At 55.4% G+C, this 17567-nt stretch overlaps 2 protein-coding genes across 2 annotated transcripts in view; one reads left to right on the forward strand and one right to left on the reverse strand.

Annotated features, from left to right (window-relative positions):
- The window catches only part of CACNA2D4 (calcium voltage-gated channel auxiliary subunit alpha2delta 4), a 112722-nt gene that overhangs the window by 62551 nt on the left and 32604 nt on the right, over nucleotides 1-17567 (forward strand). The window contains exons 25-26 of the mRNA XM_077168201.1: nucleotides 207-334; nucleotides 4156-4236. Coding sequence (XP_077024316.1) covers nucleotides 207-334; nucleotides 4156-4236 — 209 coding nt within the window. The remainder of the gene's footprint in view (nucleotides 1-206; nucleotides 335-4155; nucleotides 4237-17567) is intronic.
- On the reverse strand, nucleotides 9922-16293 carry LRTM2 (leucine rich repeat transmembrane protein 2). The gene is made up of 3 exons (XM_077167888.1): nucleotides 16227-16293; nucleotides 13085-13675; nucleotides 9922-10376 (listed from the first exon to the last, which is right to left on the reverse strand). The coding sequence occupies exons 1-3, from the start codon at nucleotides 16291-16293 to the stop codon at nucleotides 9922-9924; spliced, it is 1113 nt and encodes a 370-aa protein (XP_077024003.1).

Here is a 17567-nt window from a genome sequence, read left to right on the forward strand (position 1 = left end):
TATTTTGATTCTGGGAAAAGCAGGAATAGCCGGAGAACATTTTCTGGGGTGGTGCCAATTTTAGGGGCTGATATTTTCCAACTATCTGCAACTCTGCTAAAGCACAGAGGGAACTGCTGTCTTGGCTCAGCCTTGAATGGAAAAAGGGAAAAAGGCATGAGCCGGTGCCCTGTTCGATGGAAGGTCCCAAATCTTTTTCCCCTCAGGAAGTTCCTGACTCCTGAGGACGAGGCCAGCATGTTCGCCATGGACCGATTCCCGCTGTGGTACCGCCAGGCTGCCGCGCAGCCCCCTGGCAGCTTTGTCTTCACCATCCGCTCGGCAGAGACATCAGGTAGTGGACAGAGCTGGGGTCAGGGGGTCGGGGCGGCCATCCCCCTGCCGGCCCGCGGTGGGAAACGGAACTGGCTGTGGAGCGGAGCCTCAAGGCCTCCGGGACCCCCTCCCGTCTTCCCGCCCCACGCACTTGGGCACCTTGAGAAAGATCATTCATGCCTTGGATATAGGGCTGAGCCTTTTATTCCTTAGCCGGCAAAGCTGGCCTTTAAAACCCAGAATGGCAGAAAGGAAAGAGATTGGACCCAAACGTCGGGAGACCTGGATTCTAGTCCAAATACCGGATGTGAGGAGATTGGGAGAGTTGATCTTTTAAGATTCCTGTGTCTCTGAAAGCCCGAGCGTCTGTGACGATTCCTTAGATCACGGGGATGTGAGTAACAGACGCAGTGCAGGGGGCGCTGCTGTTCTCAACAAGTCCCAAAGCGGCCGCGCTTGTCCCAGAAAGGGCAGCCAGGGGTGGGCCTCCCTGGACCAAGCCAGGCACAGCCCGACGAGGCCAAGGGCCAGGAAGATTTCCAGGACTAGAAGACACCCAACTCCCGTTTTGGAAAATGGCCACACATGCGCACACACACACACACATACACACACACACACACACACACACACACACATACACACACAAATTCACGGCTTTTAACAGAACACCAAGAAAATCACAAAATGTTTGGAACCAAAAGGCACCTTCAAGTCCTTTTAGCCTCACCCCCTTCATTTACACAAGAAGGGAGTGAGGCCCAGAAAGGCTGAGGGACCTATCCCGGGTCGTGGGTTTGAGGCTGAGCAAGCCCTCCACCAGGTTCCAGCTGGTGTGGCCTGGTCCCAGCACAGCGGATCCAGAGGGCCTAGAAATTCCCATATCCTGGATGGGGTTGAGGAGAATAGGAGGTGAAAGGAGAGGGGTGGAGTCAGACAAAAAGTTTTGTAGTTGACTTTGAATGGAGTCTTGAACTCCCTTCTCTTCAAAATGTCCTTTTACCACCAAAACCATCGCTAAGGTTCCTGGGGGAGAAATACCGTGGGGACAAGAACAGAGGGAAGGCCCAGGCTGCCAGGCAGGTAGCAAGGACGGGGGGTCACCTCTGTGCCCTCCGGGCACCCTCTCCTGCTGCTTATGCCCGCCTCTCCATCCCACTCTTAGTCCCACCAGCCAGTGTGCTGAGAAGCAGCATTATGCTTTACGAAATGTTTCCCTGTTTTAACTCATTCATCTGCACAAATCCGCGGGATAGCTGTTATTATCCCTCATTTTACACAGGGGGAAACCGGCTCAGAGAGGTGCCATGACTTGCCCAGGATCAATTAGCCAGGGAGCTGCAGAGCCAGGCTTGGAACCAAGGTCTGCTGCCACCAAGCCCAGGCGCACCCACGGCACTGGGGTGGACAGGAACTGGAGGGAGGAGGGGGTGTTTCCATTCCCAAGGAAGGTCCCCCAGGGAGGTTCTCAAAGCCAAGGGGAAGCCCACACAGCGCACCCCAAACCCGAAGGAGGCAGTTCTTCCTGTCTGCAGCAGCACAAAGGGCTCTCCAAGGAGGGGTCCCCACAGGACCCTGGGGAGTTTTCTGGGGTATGGCCAGGGCCCCACCCCTGGACCCTGGTGAGAGGCTCCCTCCTGCCAGCACCCTCACCAGGTCTGTGCTTGCTGGCTGCTGGGGGAGCTTTTTGTGGCAGTGAGGTAGGAGGGTGGGTGGGTGGGGAACGGAGCCAGGAGAAGAGAGGGAAGCTGGCAACCCAAAAAGGGGGACAGTCGGGTGGGGAGGCAGGAGCCCGCTCCCTTTCACACCCTCGCTTTCTTGCTCAACTCATGCTCTGAGACACGTGGACACCTCTGCACACTCCTGTCCACCCCAAAAGAAAGAAAATATCAATAAAAGTCATGGTAATGGGGGGGAGCGGTGCTGAGTTGGAGGAGGGAAGAAGGGGAGGAGTGCGTCAGGGCCCACGGAGGCTTCCCTGCACCCCTCCAGGCTGACACGGTCGCCCTTTGCCTGGGGCCTGGTGGGCTGCACTCTGCCCACACGGAGCTGTCCTTTGCAGTCGGCGCCTGGGCAAGCCGCCAGCGCACAGCCGAGCCTGGCCGGGGCCCAGTGGCGAGGTCGCCGGCTCCCCCCACCCCGCCCCGCCCCATGACACTGCAGCCTACCAGCATTTCCTCGTCTGCTCACTCGCCCCCCCGGGTGCTGGGGCAGGGAGCTGCTGTCTCGAGGCCTGGGCATCGAAACTCCCCATGTCCCCAGAGGACACACCCCAAGGACTGCCACACCCTCACCTGGGTGTTTCCCACAAGCCTCCGCTAACCGCCATCCACGCACAACGTCAAGCCTATCCCAGAAAGCAGGCAGCGGGGCCCAGGGTCAGCCACATTGGTGTCTTGTAGATGTTTGAACCTAGAAGTAAGGCGGGGAAGCTGACTGCTTTTTCTATTGTGGCCCCTCGCTGCTTCAGTCATGGCAGATTCCTAGAATCAAGAACAGCCCTATGGGGTGCATGGGTGGTTCTGTGGTAGAATGCCCACCTGCCATGCGGGAGACCCAGGTTCAATTCCCAGTCCATGCACCAAAAAAAAAACAAAAAACAAAACCCAGCCCTATATAATGTAAGTCCCTGGAATCAAAGCGTACCTTCAGATTTCTATGCGCTGTTTGATCACAGCGAGGCATGACAGGTCCCCTAGCACATAGCAGGGACTCATGGTTATTCCCCTTTACTAAGGACATGGTTGCAGCTACAGTCTCTGCACCAGAAGCTTCTCATGGCCTGTTCATTCCAAGCTACATTTGCCATAAAGACATTCTAACAAAATACATCACGTGATTAAAATGTGGGCCCCTTCCTTGGGATTTTTTTGTAATAGAATTTTCCACGTTGTTTAGAAAAGCTAGTCCCCAACCACGGTCGGATGGGAATTAAGAAGTTCAAGGTCATCCGCTAGTCCATACTGCCTTAGAGCCTCAGAGGTTGTGCAGTAATGTAGAGTTACTATTATGCTGACGTTCACCTAAGTTCTGCAGTTAGTGACAGCCTGATTGCTCCAAAAGAAATGGGAAAGGTGCCTCGAAATGAGCGCTCCCACCCACCCTTCAGGAGGCTGCTGGAGTGTCCCAGGAGAGCAGGAGCAAGCTACAAAGTACACAAAAGGCCGGTGGGGGTGGGCTGTCGGGTGCACCATCAGGCAGGATTCCTGGAGGGCCTGGGATGTGTCAGGCACCATCAGCCTTCTGGGGGTCTGAACCTTTCAGGTGACTCCATGGCAGCCAGCTTCTTGAGCAGGGCTGTCAGTATCACTTATGACTCATGCCCCTTGAGAAAGGGCAACCCAGGATTACCCATCACATGTCCTGGCTCACAGCCTGTCCATCCTCCCAGAGGATCCATTCCCTGCAGCATGTCTTCTGGGTTAGACACGTGCAAAGAGGGCAGGTCACTGCAGGACCCCCAAGCAAACGTACCTAGCGCTGAAGTAGCAGCAGCAAGCAGACAGGTTTGCAGACATACTAATGGGCTGCCCTGCAACAGAACAAAAATCAGTGTCCTGGTGACACTGGTGGTGCTGTATTGTTCTATTTATCTGGCAAGTTCCGATTTGCAGGGAAAGGTGGGCTGGTCACACACGCAGGAGGCAAAGCCCTGTGGCTGACGATCACGAGCCTGTCATAGCAACTTCCCCAAACACCCTCACCCATGATTCAAGGCACATCTTAGTCTGGTACTTACAACTGTCATTGTTCCAGAAAAGAGCTTCGGCTTAGCCTACCCCAAGCACTCACTCTTCCTCAGGTGTGGAGAAAGTGACATGGTGATTTTTGTCTCCCCAGAAGTTCCAGGCCAGGCAGCGGTAGTAACGGCGAGCACCGCTGTCACCGTGACAGTGGACGAGAAGACAGCTGTGGCTGCAGGTAGGAGCTGCCCTTTTTGCCGCTGAAGCCAGGAAGGCTGAGAGTCAGTGTCAAGAATAAGGCACAGGGTACTAGCCAGAGGACTCTGGGGAGGGTCTGCAGGAATCAATCATCCACCATAAGCTTTCTCAGGTGCAACGTGGCATCTTCCTAGGTCACTTTGTTGACGAAACCATAAAACCTTAGATGGAAAACAATTCCCAAAGGGGGCCAAATGAAGCTCAGAGAGATTAAGAGAGCGGCCGAAGGTCACACAGGACAGAGATGGCAACCCAGACTTCCTTCCCATCCTCTGTATGCTGTTTCCCTTTTCTATTGCTTGGGGTGCCAGTATCTACCTCAAGAGAGGACCAGGCTCCTCACCCAAATCCAAAGAGTCAGAGCTCAGGGTGCATGCTCAGTATGTGCTCAGGACATGCTGGGTGCCGTGCTAACCGCTGCCCATGTGCTTTCTCATTTAACCCTCGTGGTGATGAGGTGACACCAGTACTGTTTGACTCCATTTTACAGATGAGGAAACTGAGAGTTAGAAAATTTTTAATTTTGCCCCGAGTCCCACCACTAATAATTAACGAAGCTCAAAGCTCAGAGCTCAGATCATCACTTTCAGAAATGACCCTGTGCTGCCATTTGCTGTGTGATGAGAACACTAGTGAACCTCACAAGCCACCCCCAACTTTGTAGTTTCTGAGCACTTACAAAGTTCTTAGTGACTCTGCCTAGTGAGCTGAGAGCCATCAGCCCGTGGGCTGGTTTCGGCTTCTGTGCTCTGGACCCAAAATTTTGGTTCTGTTCCAGAAATGTGCATGATCTGATAGGCATCCAAGTATCTGCAATCAGGGGTCCAGGAGTCTGGCTGTGAGGCACCAGGTGGAAGGACTCCCGTGGCTGGAGAGGAGCAAGCCAGACAGGGGCACTGTGCCTCTTCTCCAGGCTGAAGGCAGGGCAAAGGAGAGGGCAGAGATTGTCCAACCCTATCCCCCTGCCTAAGAGAAGGGCCTTCCTGAGCCAGGGTCTCGGTCTGCCTTTCTCCTTAGAATGAGAGGCAGTGAGAGAACCACCTGGCCTAGTGTTGCTCAGCGCCCGAGTGCACAAACACTCGCATCTGAGAGCCTTCAGGATGTGCCTGGGAGTGCCCTGGGAAGGGACCTGTGCCATCTCGGCCACCTCTCTTTCCTTAGCTCACGGCGCACAAATCCCCGGCCTACTTCCAGGCCAGAATTTGACACCAAACTGGTCTCCTAAGGACGGTTCTTGGTCCCAGGCGAATCTGTGCCAGCCCTGTGCCCTCCTTGATGTTGTTGGTCTCGGCTCCTGAATTCCTGGAGGGAAAGAGCCCTGGGTCCAGGAGAGAGAAGGGGCAGGGGCAGGCTGCTGGCTGTATTCTCCTGCACTCTCCAATTATTTGATATCATTTTTAACTCAGAGCTGAATTAGAGCCATGAGGGGTTGCCATAGAAACTGTGTTCTCGATGCCTGGGGTTTAACTCACTGCAGACAATTGCTCTGACTCTCTGGGGTTCGTGGATGCAATGGGGAAAGGAGAAGCTGCCAGAGATCTTATGCTTCAATTTTATTTTTTTGTCTTTTTTTGTAATTTCCTCTCACTGGCCTGTGGTTCAGCCATCCTGGTCATGGGGTCCGCTGGGGCTCAAAGAGTGGCAGGTGGCCTGGTTGCTTCCGTCCCTGGGAAATGGTGTCCCTGTATGTGAGGCCGGTCAGGGCTGGGAGGGCACGGTGTCCGCGATGGGAGCACTGCCTGTGTGATATTTGCGCGTGGAGCAAGGAGGGAGGGTGGAAGGGTGCCCGGGCCTGCTACGGGGCCGCTGTGTGCCAGGGTGTGAATACAGGGTGTGAATACAGGGTGTGAATACAGGGTGTAAATACAGGGTGTGAATACAGGGTGTGAATACAGGGTGTGAATACAGGGTGTGAATACAGGGTATGAATACAGGGTATGAATACAGGGTGTGAATACAGGGTGTGAATACAGGGTGTGCATACAGGGTGTGCATACAGGGTGTGAATACAGGGTGTGAATACAGGGTGTGCATACAGGGTGTGCATACAGGGTGTGAATACAGGGTGTGAATACAGGGTGTGAATGCAGGGTGTGAATAGTGCTGTGGCTGCACCCAGAAGGTCAGATGAATGAGGGGGATGATTTCCATCTCCAAGCAGGTGGTTGATGAACAGCTTATGCAAAAATCTCTAGAAATCCTGAGATTCTTTTTGACCTGGACCCATTCAATTCCCTGGGTTCTCCAGCCCCTACCTCATATGTAGCTATGTGTGTCTATGTGTGTGTGTGTATGTGCAGGTAATAAGTGGAGTGTGTTTCTCTAGCGCGTGGGCTTCTGGCATGTTCTCCATGCACAGAGGCTCTGTGCCGTGGGCCTGCTCTCTGGACCCACGTGGGTCTCTCATCCTTACAGCCCTGTCTTACCTGGGGCCCTAGCTTTCACGACTTCACCTGTACTCTCCAGTTCATGTCAGGTGTGAACACCAATGACATTTGAATAATGTGTAGATCCATCCCGGAGACCTGTGTCAGGCCCTCAAGGGGTCCCGTTCTCTGCTTCTGCAGGGGGATTTGGAGAAGACCTGTCTTTCCAGCCTGCTGTAGAGGAGGGCAACTCCCCCCCCACCCCAATCGTCATCTTTCAGATGTGAACCCACCCCTGAGGGCTCATGTCTCTCTGGGGCTGCTACTGGCTTGCTGGGTTGTCATCCAGAGGAGGCTCCTGGGAAGGAGAAACCAGGACAACAGGAGAAGAGTCACAAATGCAGCTCGTTGCCAGGCCCCGTCAGTGAGCCACTGTCCAAGCAGGGGGCCAGTGAGCTGCGCCCTCCACCTGGGCTTTAGGTGATCCAACAAGTCCCAGAGGTCTTGCTCTCTGGGCCGTGTCCTCTCCTTGGCTCCCTCCATGGGTTAGATCCCCATCTGCTGACCCCACAGAGGGACAGAACTTGTAAGCTCAGAAGGTGGTCCGCCCATCCCCACGCTCAGTCTTGACAGTGCAGGATGGTCGGTTATGGTCAGGTGGGGCCTCCTTAGTGTCAGCAAACCAGCAACCTCAAGCGCAGCTAATAAAATCCAGTTGGCAGAGAAGCCCCTTAAACGGACCCGGGGGGCCATCCCCCACCCCGGGCACGGGGCAATCCTCTTGGCAAACACATGCCTTCTTACCACATGGGTCCAGGTGTCCCTGACTGCCAGGGCTACTCATTTGTGTCCCTAGGACACAGCTCCAACTTCTCCCCTCCGCAACCCACTGCGTCCCCAGCCGGGACACCCCGAGGCGCAAGTGTGTGAACCGCCAAGCTGGGGTGTGGGTGAACCCAAAATACCCCTCCTGAGCTTGCTGCAGGACCTGGCTTTGACCCAGGTCGCTACCCCCCACTTCCCTCCCCACTGCACCCTGAGGTGATGCCCTGGGCTAGAGGCACCCATCTATCTCTAGGAGAGTGGGGTGAAGTTCTCCAGCACCTTGTTCAGCTGCCTGGGGGAGTGGGGGGCAGGAACAGTTCTCCCAGCGTCCCTTCCCCCCCGATAAAACCACGCAAGTCATAGGAAAATACAGTCTTTATTGGTCTTCTGAAACAACAAACCAGAAATATAATTTTGCCTTTAAAAATCTCCTGTCTCGGGCTATAGATACCACCATTGACAATGAATGTCCTCCCTTTCCCCTACTCCCTGTTGAAAATTCCCAGGATCTCCTTCAGCCCACAAACCAAGAGAAGAAGGGAGGCTGTGCCCCCAGCTAGGGGAGGCTGCCATCCTGCTGAAAGCTTGTGCCTGTGGCTCCCTCCGGCCGACCCTACTGGAGAGCGACTTTCTCAAAAGACTTCCTCCCACTCCTCCCCACCCACCCCAGCCACCCTCCTCCAGGGTGAGGAGGGCAAGACGGGTGCCTCAGAGCCTTTGCTGCAGTGTCTGCCTGGCCTCTTCCTTGTGCCATCAGCCAGCCCCTTTTAGAGACGTGAACCAGCCTTTTGTCGCCTGACTGCCTGAGCCCTGGGAAACCGGGTGTCCAGCAGAGGACAGACCCGGGGATTCATCCAAGTTGGGCTCCCCGGAAGGAGGGGCAGCCCTAGAAAAGAGCCTCAGACCCGAAAGCCAGCCCCCCAGCCCTCTCGTCACCCCCCAGCTCCCTTAGCCCTGAGAGCCTGTATCCCTGTCCCTTGGGATGGGTCACAGGGAAAGTACAGATGGGACCCCTGGCCCACTCTCTGGTTTGGTCTGGGAAGCCAGACTAAGCAGACCCAAGCCCCTAGGCCCTCGTCCACGTTTTCTGTGCCTGAGAAAGGAAACCCCATCACTGATGCCCCCAACAGAAGGTGGCGGTCCTTCCCCTGCTGGAGTCTGTTGGGTTGTGTTAGTTGCAAGCTCCAGGGGAACCGCGTGCTCTCTGCCTGTCCTCTGCTCTCCCAAAGGGGTGCTACCAGTCGCAGGGCATGGCCAGTCCCGCGCGCTCCCCTTCTGCCCTGAAGCCACCGGCCTGAAGATGCTGGAGCTGGAGGGTGAGACGTCCAGATTGACGGTCCTCAGGCTGCAGGCCGCCGGAGTGGAGTGGGTGGGTGTTCCCAGGGCCTGGCAGTGAGGACGCGCTTGGGCAGTGCTTTGGGAGTCCCCGGGGATGGGGGCTGGCTCTTGGGGAGGCCACCATCTACACAGGCTGCGGCTCCAAGGCCTCTGGGCCGGGTGTCCCTGGAAAACCCAGCAGGAGAGGTGTGAGTGGTTGCCATGGTGACAGCAGTCTCATCCAGCAGCACCACTCTGGCCCACTTAGGAGGCTCTCAAAGGAATCCTTGTGTGATTGGTTTGGGTTTCTCCACCCACCCCTCCCCACCCCCAGATGACTTGAGAAGCAGGAGGTTCTGCGGTCTAAGGGCGCGAGATCCAAGGGGAAAAGTGTGTCTCTGCTACCCAAAGTCCTCACGGCCCCCGTCTCCATGGGCTTGTGTGCGTGGGTGGGCTTGTGAGTGTTTCCGTCCACGGGATTGTGCTGGTGCCACTGTGTTTGTGTGAGAGTGTGTGAGAATGCGTTAGCGCGTCTGGGGGCTGCCGCAGTGTGGTCTGTAGCAGCCCCAGGGCCCTGAGAGCGTTAGAACCACTGCACCGCCTTTCTGAGTGCTGGGTCCCGGGGACGGGGCTCGTATTCTTGCACGCTCGTACCAACGGCAGGGGGCTTAAGAATATCTTTCTGCCTTAGGAGAGATCACAGAAATCTCCTCCTGGACCCCATATCCCCCCCAACCCCTGAATGCAGATGAGATAGGGATGAGCAAGAGGTAGGGAGAGTCGCCCGGCTGTGAGCACACCCAGAGCAGAGAGGACGCGGGTGTTACACTCAGCCCAGAGGCCTCATGCAACTTGTGCACACATCCTGTCGACACTGGGGCCAGGGGCTTTGGGGGGTGTCCCAGATGTTCCAAAGAATTGGTGACCCGGAGGGAAGCATGGACACGAGGTTTGGGCAGTGTGGGCCCATCCAGGGACACTTGGAGGAGGGTTGGTGAGACAGCCGCACTGTGGCTTGTTTGCTGGACGGCTGGGGAGGAAAGTGGGACCCGGGTCAGGCAGAGGCAGGGACAGTGACGGAGAGGAGGGGACCACCTTCCCGCAGCGAGTACCCTATCCTTCCTACCTGGGCCAGGTGGCGGGCGGGGAAGGGGCTCTCATGCCACGGAAGAAATCTGCTTCTGGTCTTCGTGCTCGCCCTCCGGGTCGCCCATCAGGGGCTGGCGCTTCTTGAGCTCCCGGTGGTACTTGGCCATGAGGGAGGCGTAGATGCAGCCGTAGGCGGCCGCCACCACCATCATAATGCAGACAATGCCACAGACAACGCCCGCGATGATCACGGTGCCGATGGCGCGGCGCACGCTGGCCGGCCGGTACCTCTGCTTCTGGGGGCAGGCGGTGCTGGGCTCGGGCTCAGGCTCGGCCCCAGGCTTGGGCTTAACGGGTTCTAGGCTGGCCTTGGTGCAGGGTGGCCCAGGGACATCCATGCCAGCTGAGCTATTTTCGTCCCCCAGCTGGGAGCAGTAGTTGAACATCTCCATGGGGACCATGCGCATGTCCTTCCCCCTCAGCTCCTTGGGGAGGGTGCAGGAGAGCTGGTCCAGGCGCCCCCCTGCAGCCAGGGGAGACAGAAAAGGAGAGGCTGATCAGGCCTCCAGAACCCTGAGTCCCTCCCCACTCCCAGGTTCTCAAAATGGAAAGACCAGAAGGTCAAGTTTCTATCAGCAATATAGTCAATGCACAATGGAGGTGGGAAACTAACATTTATGGAGCCAAGTTTCATGGTAGGTGAGTTGCACACCTCACATCACTTCATCATTGCAGAAGCCATGGAAATGGATATTATCATTAATTCCCATTTTATGGGTAGGCACACAACCATTTCCGTCAAGGTCAGACTGACCTATGGGATGCAGGGCAATGCCAGCATACAGAGGGAACTCAGAGAAGAGAGAGCCAACACGCTGTCCCCAGGCAACAACTTGGCTCTGCCCCTTGGCCCCGAATCTGGCTGTCCGTTGCCTGTCTGTGAACTCGGGTCCCGTTCTCCATACAGCCTCGCGTCCCTCCAGGGCTCTTCCCCCTCACACACACAAAAGATGACAATATCCCCAGCCACTGCTCTTCTGTGCAGAACCTTTTCGTCACCCAGAATAGTGGCCTTTTGGAATGGGGAGGAAAAAAACTGGACAGGAATGATTTTCTTTTTCTCTTTATGGGCAGCGCAATGGCCCCATCTGCACCCCAACCATAGCATCTCTGGGTGCAAAGGCATCTTGTGAGGGAGTCTGAAGACAGGTGAAGGGCAAAGAATGGAGAGAAGGCAGCTGCTGGTGAGAGGCGCGGGCAGCCGCAGGCACAGCCAGGGGAGATGCAGATGCTGAGCAGGGATGGGAGGCAGAGAGGACAGCAATCTGCCCGGAGACACCTAAGAGTGAAAGTCAGGCCTTTGCCTGCTTACTGCTCCTAATGAAATCTAGATCCAGGCAGAAGACCTCTGCCAAATGGACTGGACTCCAGCCACTCTGTCACTGACAGCTTCCTCTCCCAGCCCAGCTGCTGCAGGCCTCCCCAGACAATAAATATCAATCTTTCCCCAGGATGCTGATGAAAATATCCCAGGAATTATTTTTAAGGTGTTCAAGGTTGAAAACAACCCTATTATCGCAAAGGTCTGAGAAATATACATTTGGACTCAAATTCCATTTCCATGCCCTGTTGTGGTGGGAATTCAGTTCCTGATGGTGACATTTCCTGAGGACAACATATCAGTCTGGGTTTGAGGACCTGGTTTCTACTTCCCATGCCCTTGACTGCCTCAGTGAGCTTTATCAAATCTTAAATGCAGGAAACATGCATCCAGGGCCACCTTTGTAGTGAGGCGCAGGGCTGGGTGTTGGGAGTTTGCACCTCATTTTCCTGGAGAAAAGATCCACAGTTGAATCCAGGCTCTGTCACCTTGTGCAAATCTTGTGCTACACTCAGTCAGCAGTAGAGGTGTAGGTTTGGCAACGTTCAAATGACTGAAAAAACTTTATTTTGATGGGGACAGAAGCATAGCCCGTCCTCTTCTTAGCTTCACCTTTTTGAATCATTTGACCTTTGGACTAAGCAGTATGCAAATATGTCATCATACTGCTTTGTGGGTAACTCACCATATGTAAACAGTGTGTGTGTTTAACCTATTTAATTATTTATGGGGCTCAGCTTACCTAGCTGAGGAATAAGAATACCTCTTTCAATTGGCTGTTATAAATCTTAGGGTCATGTTCCTGAGAAGACCTTTGTAGAGCCAAAGCTATGTAACAAATATATCAGAACGTTATCATAGTACTTAATGTTTATGTGGTACTTCATAGTTTGCAAGATGTGTTTTTAATTAACTAACATGGAGGAATATGCAAATAATTGAGATGGTGGCTGGATTTGAAACGATAGGAGAAATAGAAAAGCATTAGCATTATTTTCATAGGGTTTAACATTGATTCTTCTATTCAGCAGACACTCATTGAGCTGCTGCTTTGTGCTGGGCACCAAATTAAATTGTCCATTAAGTCCATTTACTATGAAGACTGCTGCAAGCTATTCTTCCCACTTTATAGACAAAGGTTAGATGACTTTCTCCAGATGACAGGGCTAGTGGGTGGCACAGCCAAGATTTGACCCCAGAGCTGGCACTTTTAACTGCTACGCTTATTTCTCCCACCTTTCCCATTTCATTTGATCTTTCTGCCAGCCGTTGCGGAACTTTCCAAGATTGCAGAAAGTGGGGGAGGGAAAGAAAATCAACTATAACCCCGTGTCTTCTCATTAAACGTTTTGATAAGATTTCTTGGGAAATCTTTGATAAGATTTCTTGGGAAAGGAAGTCAGGATCATCACCAAAATGAAAAATTGATTTTACCTGTGGATTTCAATTATATTCCACCCTCCTGTGATTATGGAAATTTAAGAGACAGTTATGCTCAGAAAAATGGTTTTTGTTGTGATTTCTACCTCTTCTTTCTACCTGGCTAGGGAAACCCAAAAGCAGACCTCGTGGGATGCGAAGCTCAGAAAAATTATATGGTGTCTTTAAGATCCCACACAAGCCTACGTAAGCTAGATCAGGTTACAGTGACTCAGTGTTTAAGAGAATGAGAAAGAATGGGAGATTTGGAAGCAGGGAGAAGGGAGGCAGAGAAGAAAGGACGGAGAGAGTGAGGAGGGAGACCAGGTCCCGGCCTCACAGCCTCGCAAATGGACAGGAGGTTAATGGTCCATCACCTGGAGAGGAGACGCTATGGTCCAGCCCAGCCAGTCAAGGCAGGCTCGGCTTACCTCGGTAGGAGAACCACTCCATCCAGTGCTTGAACTCACGCAGGCTGCAGTCACACTCCCAGGGGTTGTCCCCAACCTGCAGCAGCTGCAGGCTCACCAAGGGTTCAAACGTCACCCGGTCTAGGTTCTGCAGGCGGTTGGAGCGAAGGGAGAGGGAGCGCAGGGCCGGGAGGCCGTCAAAAAGGCCGGAGGGCAGCTGGGCCAGGCCATTGATAGACAGGTCCAGGTGGCGCAGCTGGGGCGCGTGCTGCAGCAGGTCCCTGTCCAGGGTCCTGATGCTGTTATTGCGCAGCTGCAGCTCCGTCAGATTCGTCAGGTCCCGGAAAATGGAGCCCGGCAGCTGGTCCAGGAAGTTGTTGGACAGGTCCAAGCGCTGCAGGCTGGACAGGTTGGCGAAAGCCCAGGTTGGCAGGGCACTCAGCTTATTGTTCAAGAGCAAGAGGGTTCGGGTGGCAGCCGGCAGGTCCGGAGGCACTGTGGTGAAGCCCAGGCCACTGCAGTCCACCTCCAGGTTGAGGCTGTCGCACTTACAGGAGAAAGGGCAGGCGGGGAGGGCCTCCACAGCACACAGGGCAATCCAGCAGGTGATCCCTGGGTGGCGGGGATGGGGCGGGAACGGGCAAGGCGGGGGGGGGGGGGGGAGCGAAAGGCAGGGTTTACCACCTGTTGTTTCTCTTCCCTCCATTCTAGTTCATAACATAATGGCCTCTTGATTTTATCTCCTATTGGTACAATCTACAATTAATGCACAGACATTTACTGATCATGCATAAAATGATAATTAACAAATCTGAAGCCGTTTCTGTATTGAAGGACACCACGTGGTGTCAGCAGGGCTCCATGCCTCACAGCGTATCTGGCCAATAAGTCACATTAGAGGAGTGGCATGCTGCAGATACACATCCCTGAAGCCTAGAGAATAAGCAAAGCTGGACACTCTAGCTCATGGGGCCTCCTGCTGTTCATCTCTTTGGGAACTTGGGTCCCATTGACACCCATTGGCAAAATATAGGATATAGGATGTCAGAGAAACCTACTCCCATGTCCCTCTCCAGTGCCACTGCCAGGAGATCTTTCCAAAAGAAAATGGCCATGCTGCTGGTCCCTTTCCCTCTGTCTCACCTACAACCTGGAGCTGCACTAGGCCAAGTCATGTTATGCATGGAAGGGGAAAGCCTAAGATGGCACCCCCTACCTGTCCCCCACAACTTCCCAACTGCTGGTGAATTTGCATGAGCCCCAGCTCCAGCATGGGGCCAGTAACCCCGTGTGCAAATTGGGAGCCCAGGCCCACCTAAATTGTCCCACCCCAGGCTGCTGGGCAACATTTCTGCTTGGTGGATGGATAACAGTATGTATTTCACCCTTTACCTAGGCTGCTGTGAGTAATCAGCCTGGAGTCCAGTCTGAGGAAAAGCTGGGGAAGTGGCCCTCACAACAGAGCATCTCATGCCATTGTTGAGAGCCCTTCCTAATAGAGATCTCAAACCCCCCTTTCTTGTCTTCTTGAGCCTCAGAGAAGCCTGCTAAAGGGAAAAGAGTTGAGCTCAAGATTGTCTAACCCTGCTGGGGCAGCCTGAGCAAAGTCAGCCCCACCAAGCTGAGGAAAGACCCTTACAGGAGAAGTGGGAGAGAGGTTGAGTCTACATCCTATTGCCCATTTGGCCCACCCAGAGCCAGCAGCCACTCTGACCTGGGTACCTGGAAGGGTCTGCTCTGGTAGGTGTCTGATGTCCCAGAGGGTGGGGTCTGGAGAAGCAGGATGGGACTCTCCCCCTCCCCTGCCTAGAGGATCGATGACAGCTGAGAGACACACCACAGGGCTGACACCTGAGCCTCTTTGTTCTTGATGGGAGATGAGCACAGACGTGGACATGGAAGCCAACTGGGGACCCTCCCTGGCCATCTGGGGTCACCTGCTGCCACCTCTCACCCTTTAACCCCTCTGAGCCCTTCTGCTGCCACATCAGACTGCCCCGTGCCATCCCCGTGCCACTTGAAAGCCAATGTTCTTCAGACTTCACTTTCCCCAGGAAGAAATTCAACCCAGCCAGCTTCACCCTCAGAGGGGCAAACATAGCTAGAAGCTACTATCCCCATTTCAGAGAAGGGACCAGCAGCTGGACAAGAAGAAATCCTTCAGAAAAGTAACTCCCTGCACCCACCTCCACCCCTGGAGATTCAGGGTGACAGAAAAGCTCTAGTGACAAGAAAACATAATCCTGTATTGCGAGGTGTTGAGTGATTCTAGAATGAGGTTGAAAGGGGATCTGAGTTGCTGAGGGATCAGCCACTCTCACATGGTGAATAATTTAGGCTGCTTATGCTGCGGGGCAGCAGGATCCGAGGGCTGACTGTGGGGACCGGTGATGAGCCACGTCTTGCCTCTTACCATTCAACCTTGGGCAAGCGAGCCCTCCTTCACCTTGTCCCACTGCCTGACATGAAGGGAATTCTCAATACTTCTTTCATCCCTAACAACTCACAAAGTTTGCCCTCATTAACATTTACTGCTCTTTGGGAGGGGGGCCTCAGTTTCCCCACACGCAGGATGAGGGGTTGGACCCGCTGCCTGAAGTATCTTCCAGCACCGCATCCCAAGAGTCCACTAGACCCTTTAGAGTCAGGAAGATGTGGGTGTCCAGAGCTTGCGAGTGGCCCCTGGGGTTCCCACAGCTGATGGCTGGGGCAAGGCAAGAAGGAGCAACTCAAGAGAGCGGCAGCTGGCCCAAGCTGAGACTGCCCAGGGTGGGACCGCCTTCCCCCACCCTCTGCCTCCCTCTGCTTACAGCCTGTTAAACACGTCCTGGGCAAGCTTGGCCACCATCGAGCCTACTGCAAGCTCAGGAAGACTGGCTATTCTCCAGCAGAGCTCTTCCCCCTAGTCCTGCTACGGGGAACCTAACCCATGGGAACAGACATCATAGACTTACCAGGGGTAACAGGGGGAACCAACTGCCAAGGCTCCCAGCAGCTGACCTAGCCACTAACGCTCTTTCTGCAGCTGCCATGGAGAGGGTGGGTCCCAGCTCCCCAGGACCAGGCCTTGGGTATCACGGGAAGACCTGCCTTGGCGCTCCCTGCCATGCTGTCCACTGCCCTGCCCCTCCTCCCCCCGCCCCCTCCCCCCTCCCATACTCACAGGAGACCTGCCTCCACCGCAGGGCCAGCCTGGTCCTCGGTCTGGGGCCACAGCCCGGCGCCAGCATCGTGCCGAATCCCACGGCTCTCCGAGCCATGCACCTCTGGGGAAAGAGGAGCCCCTCGGCAGGCACTACCTGTCAGTCCTGAGGGAGAGAGAGCTGAGCCAGCTGCAAGGGACACCCCGTTCCAGCCCAGCGGTTGGGGACAGGGCCTGGGTGTCTCTTTACACTCCTCATCGTCCCCTCTCCTGTTCCGCCTCGTTAGGGCTCTCTGGGTGGGAGGGGAGAAGAGGAGCCGGGGCAGCCAAGAAGGGGAGCAGCAGAAACGCTTCACCCTCTCTGGGGTGACTGGGGGCTGCAGGCAGGCTCAGGCATTCACCAAGTGTCCTCTGGCCGGGGGCTCAGAGCTGGGCTGCAGGCCAGGGGGCTGCCAGCTCAGGAACCTTCCGATGTCCCGCCCTCAGCCTCCCTCCGCCTCTCCTTCTTGCTTCTCTGGTGTGTTGATCTCCAAAATGTTTTGAGAGCAACGTGGGAGCCTCTGTGTCGGGGCGCCCCCCCCATCACCAGTGGGGAAACTGAGAGGCATCTCTCTTAGGTGGGAAGTGTGGGGGGTCTTGCCTATTCCCACTGGCCCCCAACATGGACCCCTTCCCCAGTGCCCTCTCCCGGCCCCACGGCTCCTCTCACCATGGGCCCCGGGCCCTTTGCAGAGTCCGCGGGAGGTTGGTCAGGGGGGCGCCGGCTGGGCCCTGCCCCCCTCTCCCTCGCTGCCGTAGAGGCGACTCGCAGTGCTCCGTCTTGCCAGCAGGTTGAGAGGGAGAGTCGTCAGCTCAGGGCCTCATGCTGCGGCAGCTGCTCACACCGGAGAGGCGAGCTGAGGGCACAGAGCAGGAGAGGCGGGTGCCTGGGCCAGGTGAGGGGCTGCAGACAGGAGAAAGGGGGGGGGGGTCACCTCGCTCAGGTCTGGCCCTGCCCCACCCCCACCAGCGGACGTGGGTCCTCCTCTGGAGCTCCCATTTCTTTCCAGAGCCTCCACTCCGCATTGGAGCAGGGCAAGGGGACTGTCGTGGCTGCTGCTGCAGCTGGCACAGAGCAAGGTGGTGGGGAGCTAGGGGGGCTTCCCTCCCCGCCTCCCAAAGGGCATGCCAGCCCGGAGCCCACACCTCCCTCCCTCTGCTTCTGGCTGCCTCCCTGAGTTTGACCTTCCTTGATTGCCAAATTCATCCGCAGGTAATTCCTGGTTACAGACTTCCCTCTCCCTCCCCCTCCCTCCCTCTCCCTCTCCCTGACGCCTGTTTAAAGACTGTGAGCCCCAGGACCCAAGGGCAGAGATAAGCTGA

The sequence above is a fragment of the Tamandua tetradactyla genome, chromosome 7, assembly GCF_023851605.1.
Source record: "Tamandua tetradactyla isolate mTamTet1 chromosome 7, mTamTet1.pri, whole genome shotgun sequence".
NCBI classification, from domain to species: domain Eukaryota; kingdom Metazoa; phylum Chordata; class Mammalia; order Pilosa; family Myrmecophagidae; genus Tamandua; species Tamandua tetradactyla.

Excerpts from the sequence above, each read along its gene's own strand:
- LRTM2 (XM_077167888.1), bottom strand. The coding sequence starts at position 16,293 with ATGCTGGCGCCGGGCTGTGGCCCCAGACCGAGGACCAGGCTGGCCCTG. Across the intron at positions 13,676-16,226 it reads GCGGTGGAGGCAGGTCTCCT|GGATCACCTGCTGGATTGCC; the intron begins GTGAGTATGGGA and ends CCCGCCACCCAG. Across the intron at positions 10,377-13,084 it reads GGAGTGGTTCTCCTACCGAG|GGGGGCGCCTGGACCAGCTC; the intron begins GTAAGCCGAGCC and ends CCCTGGCTGCAG.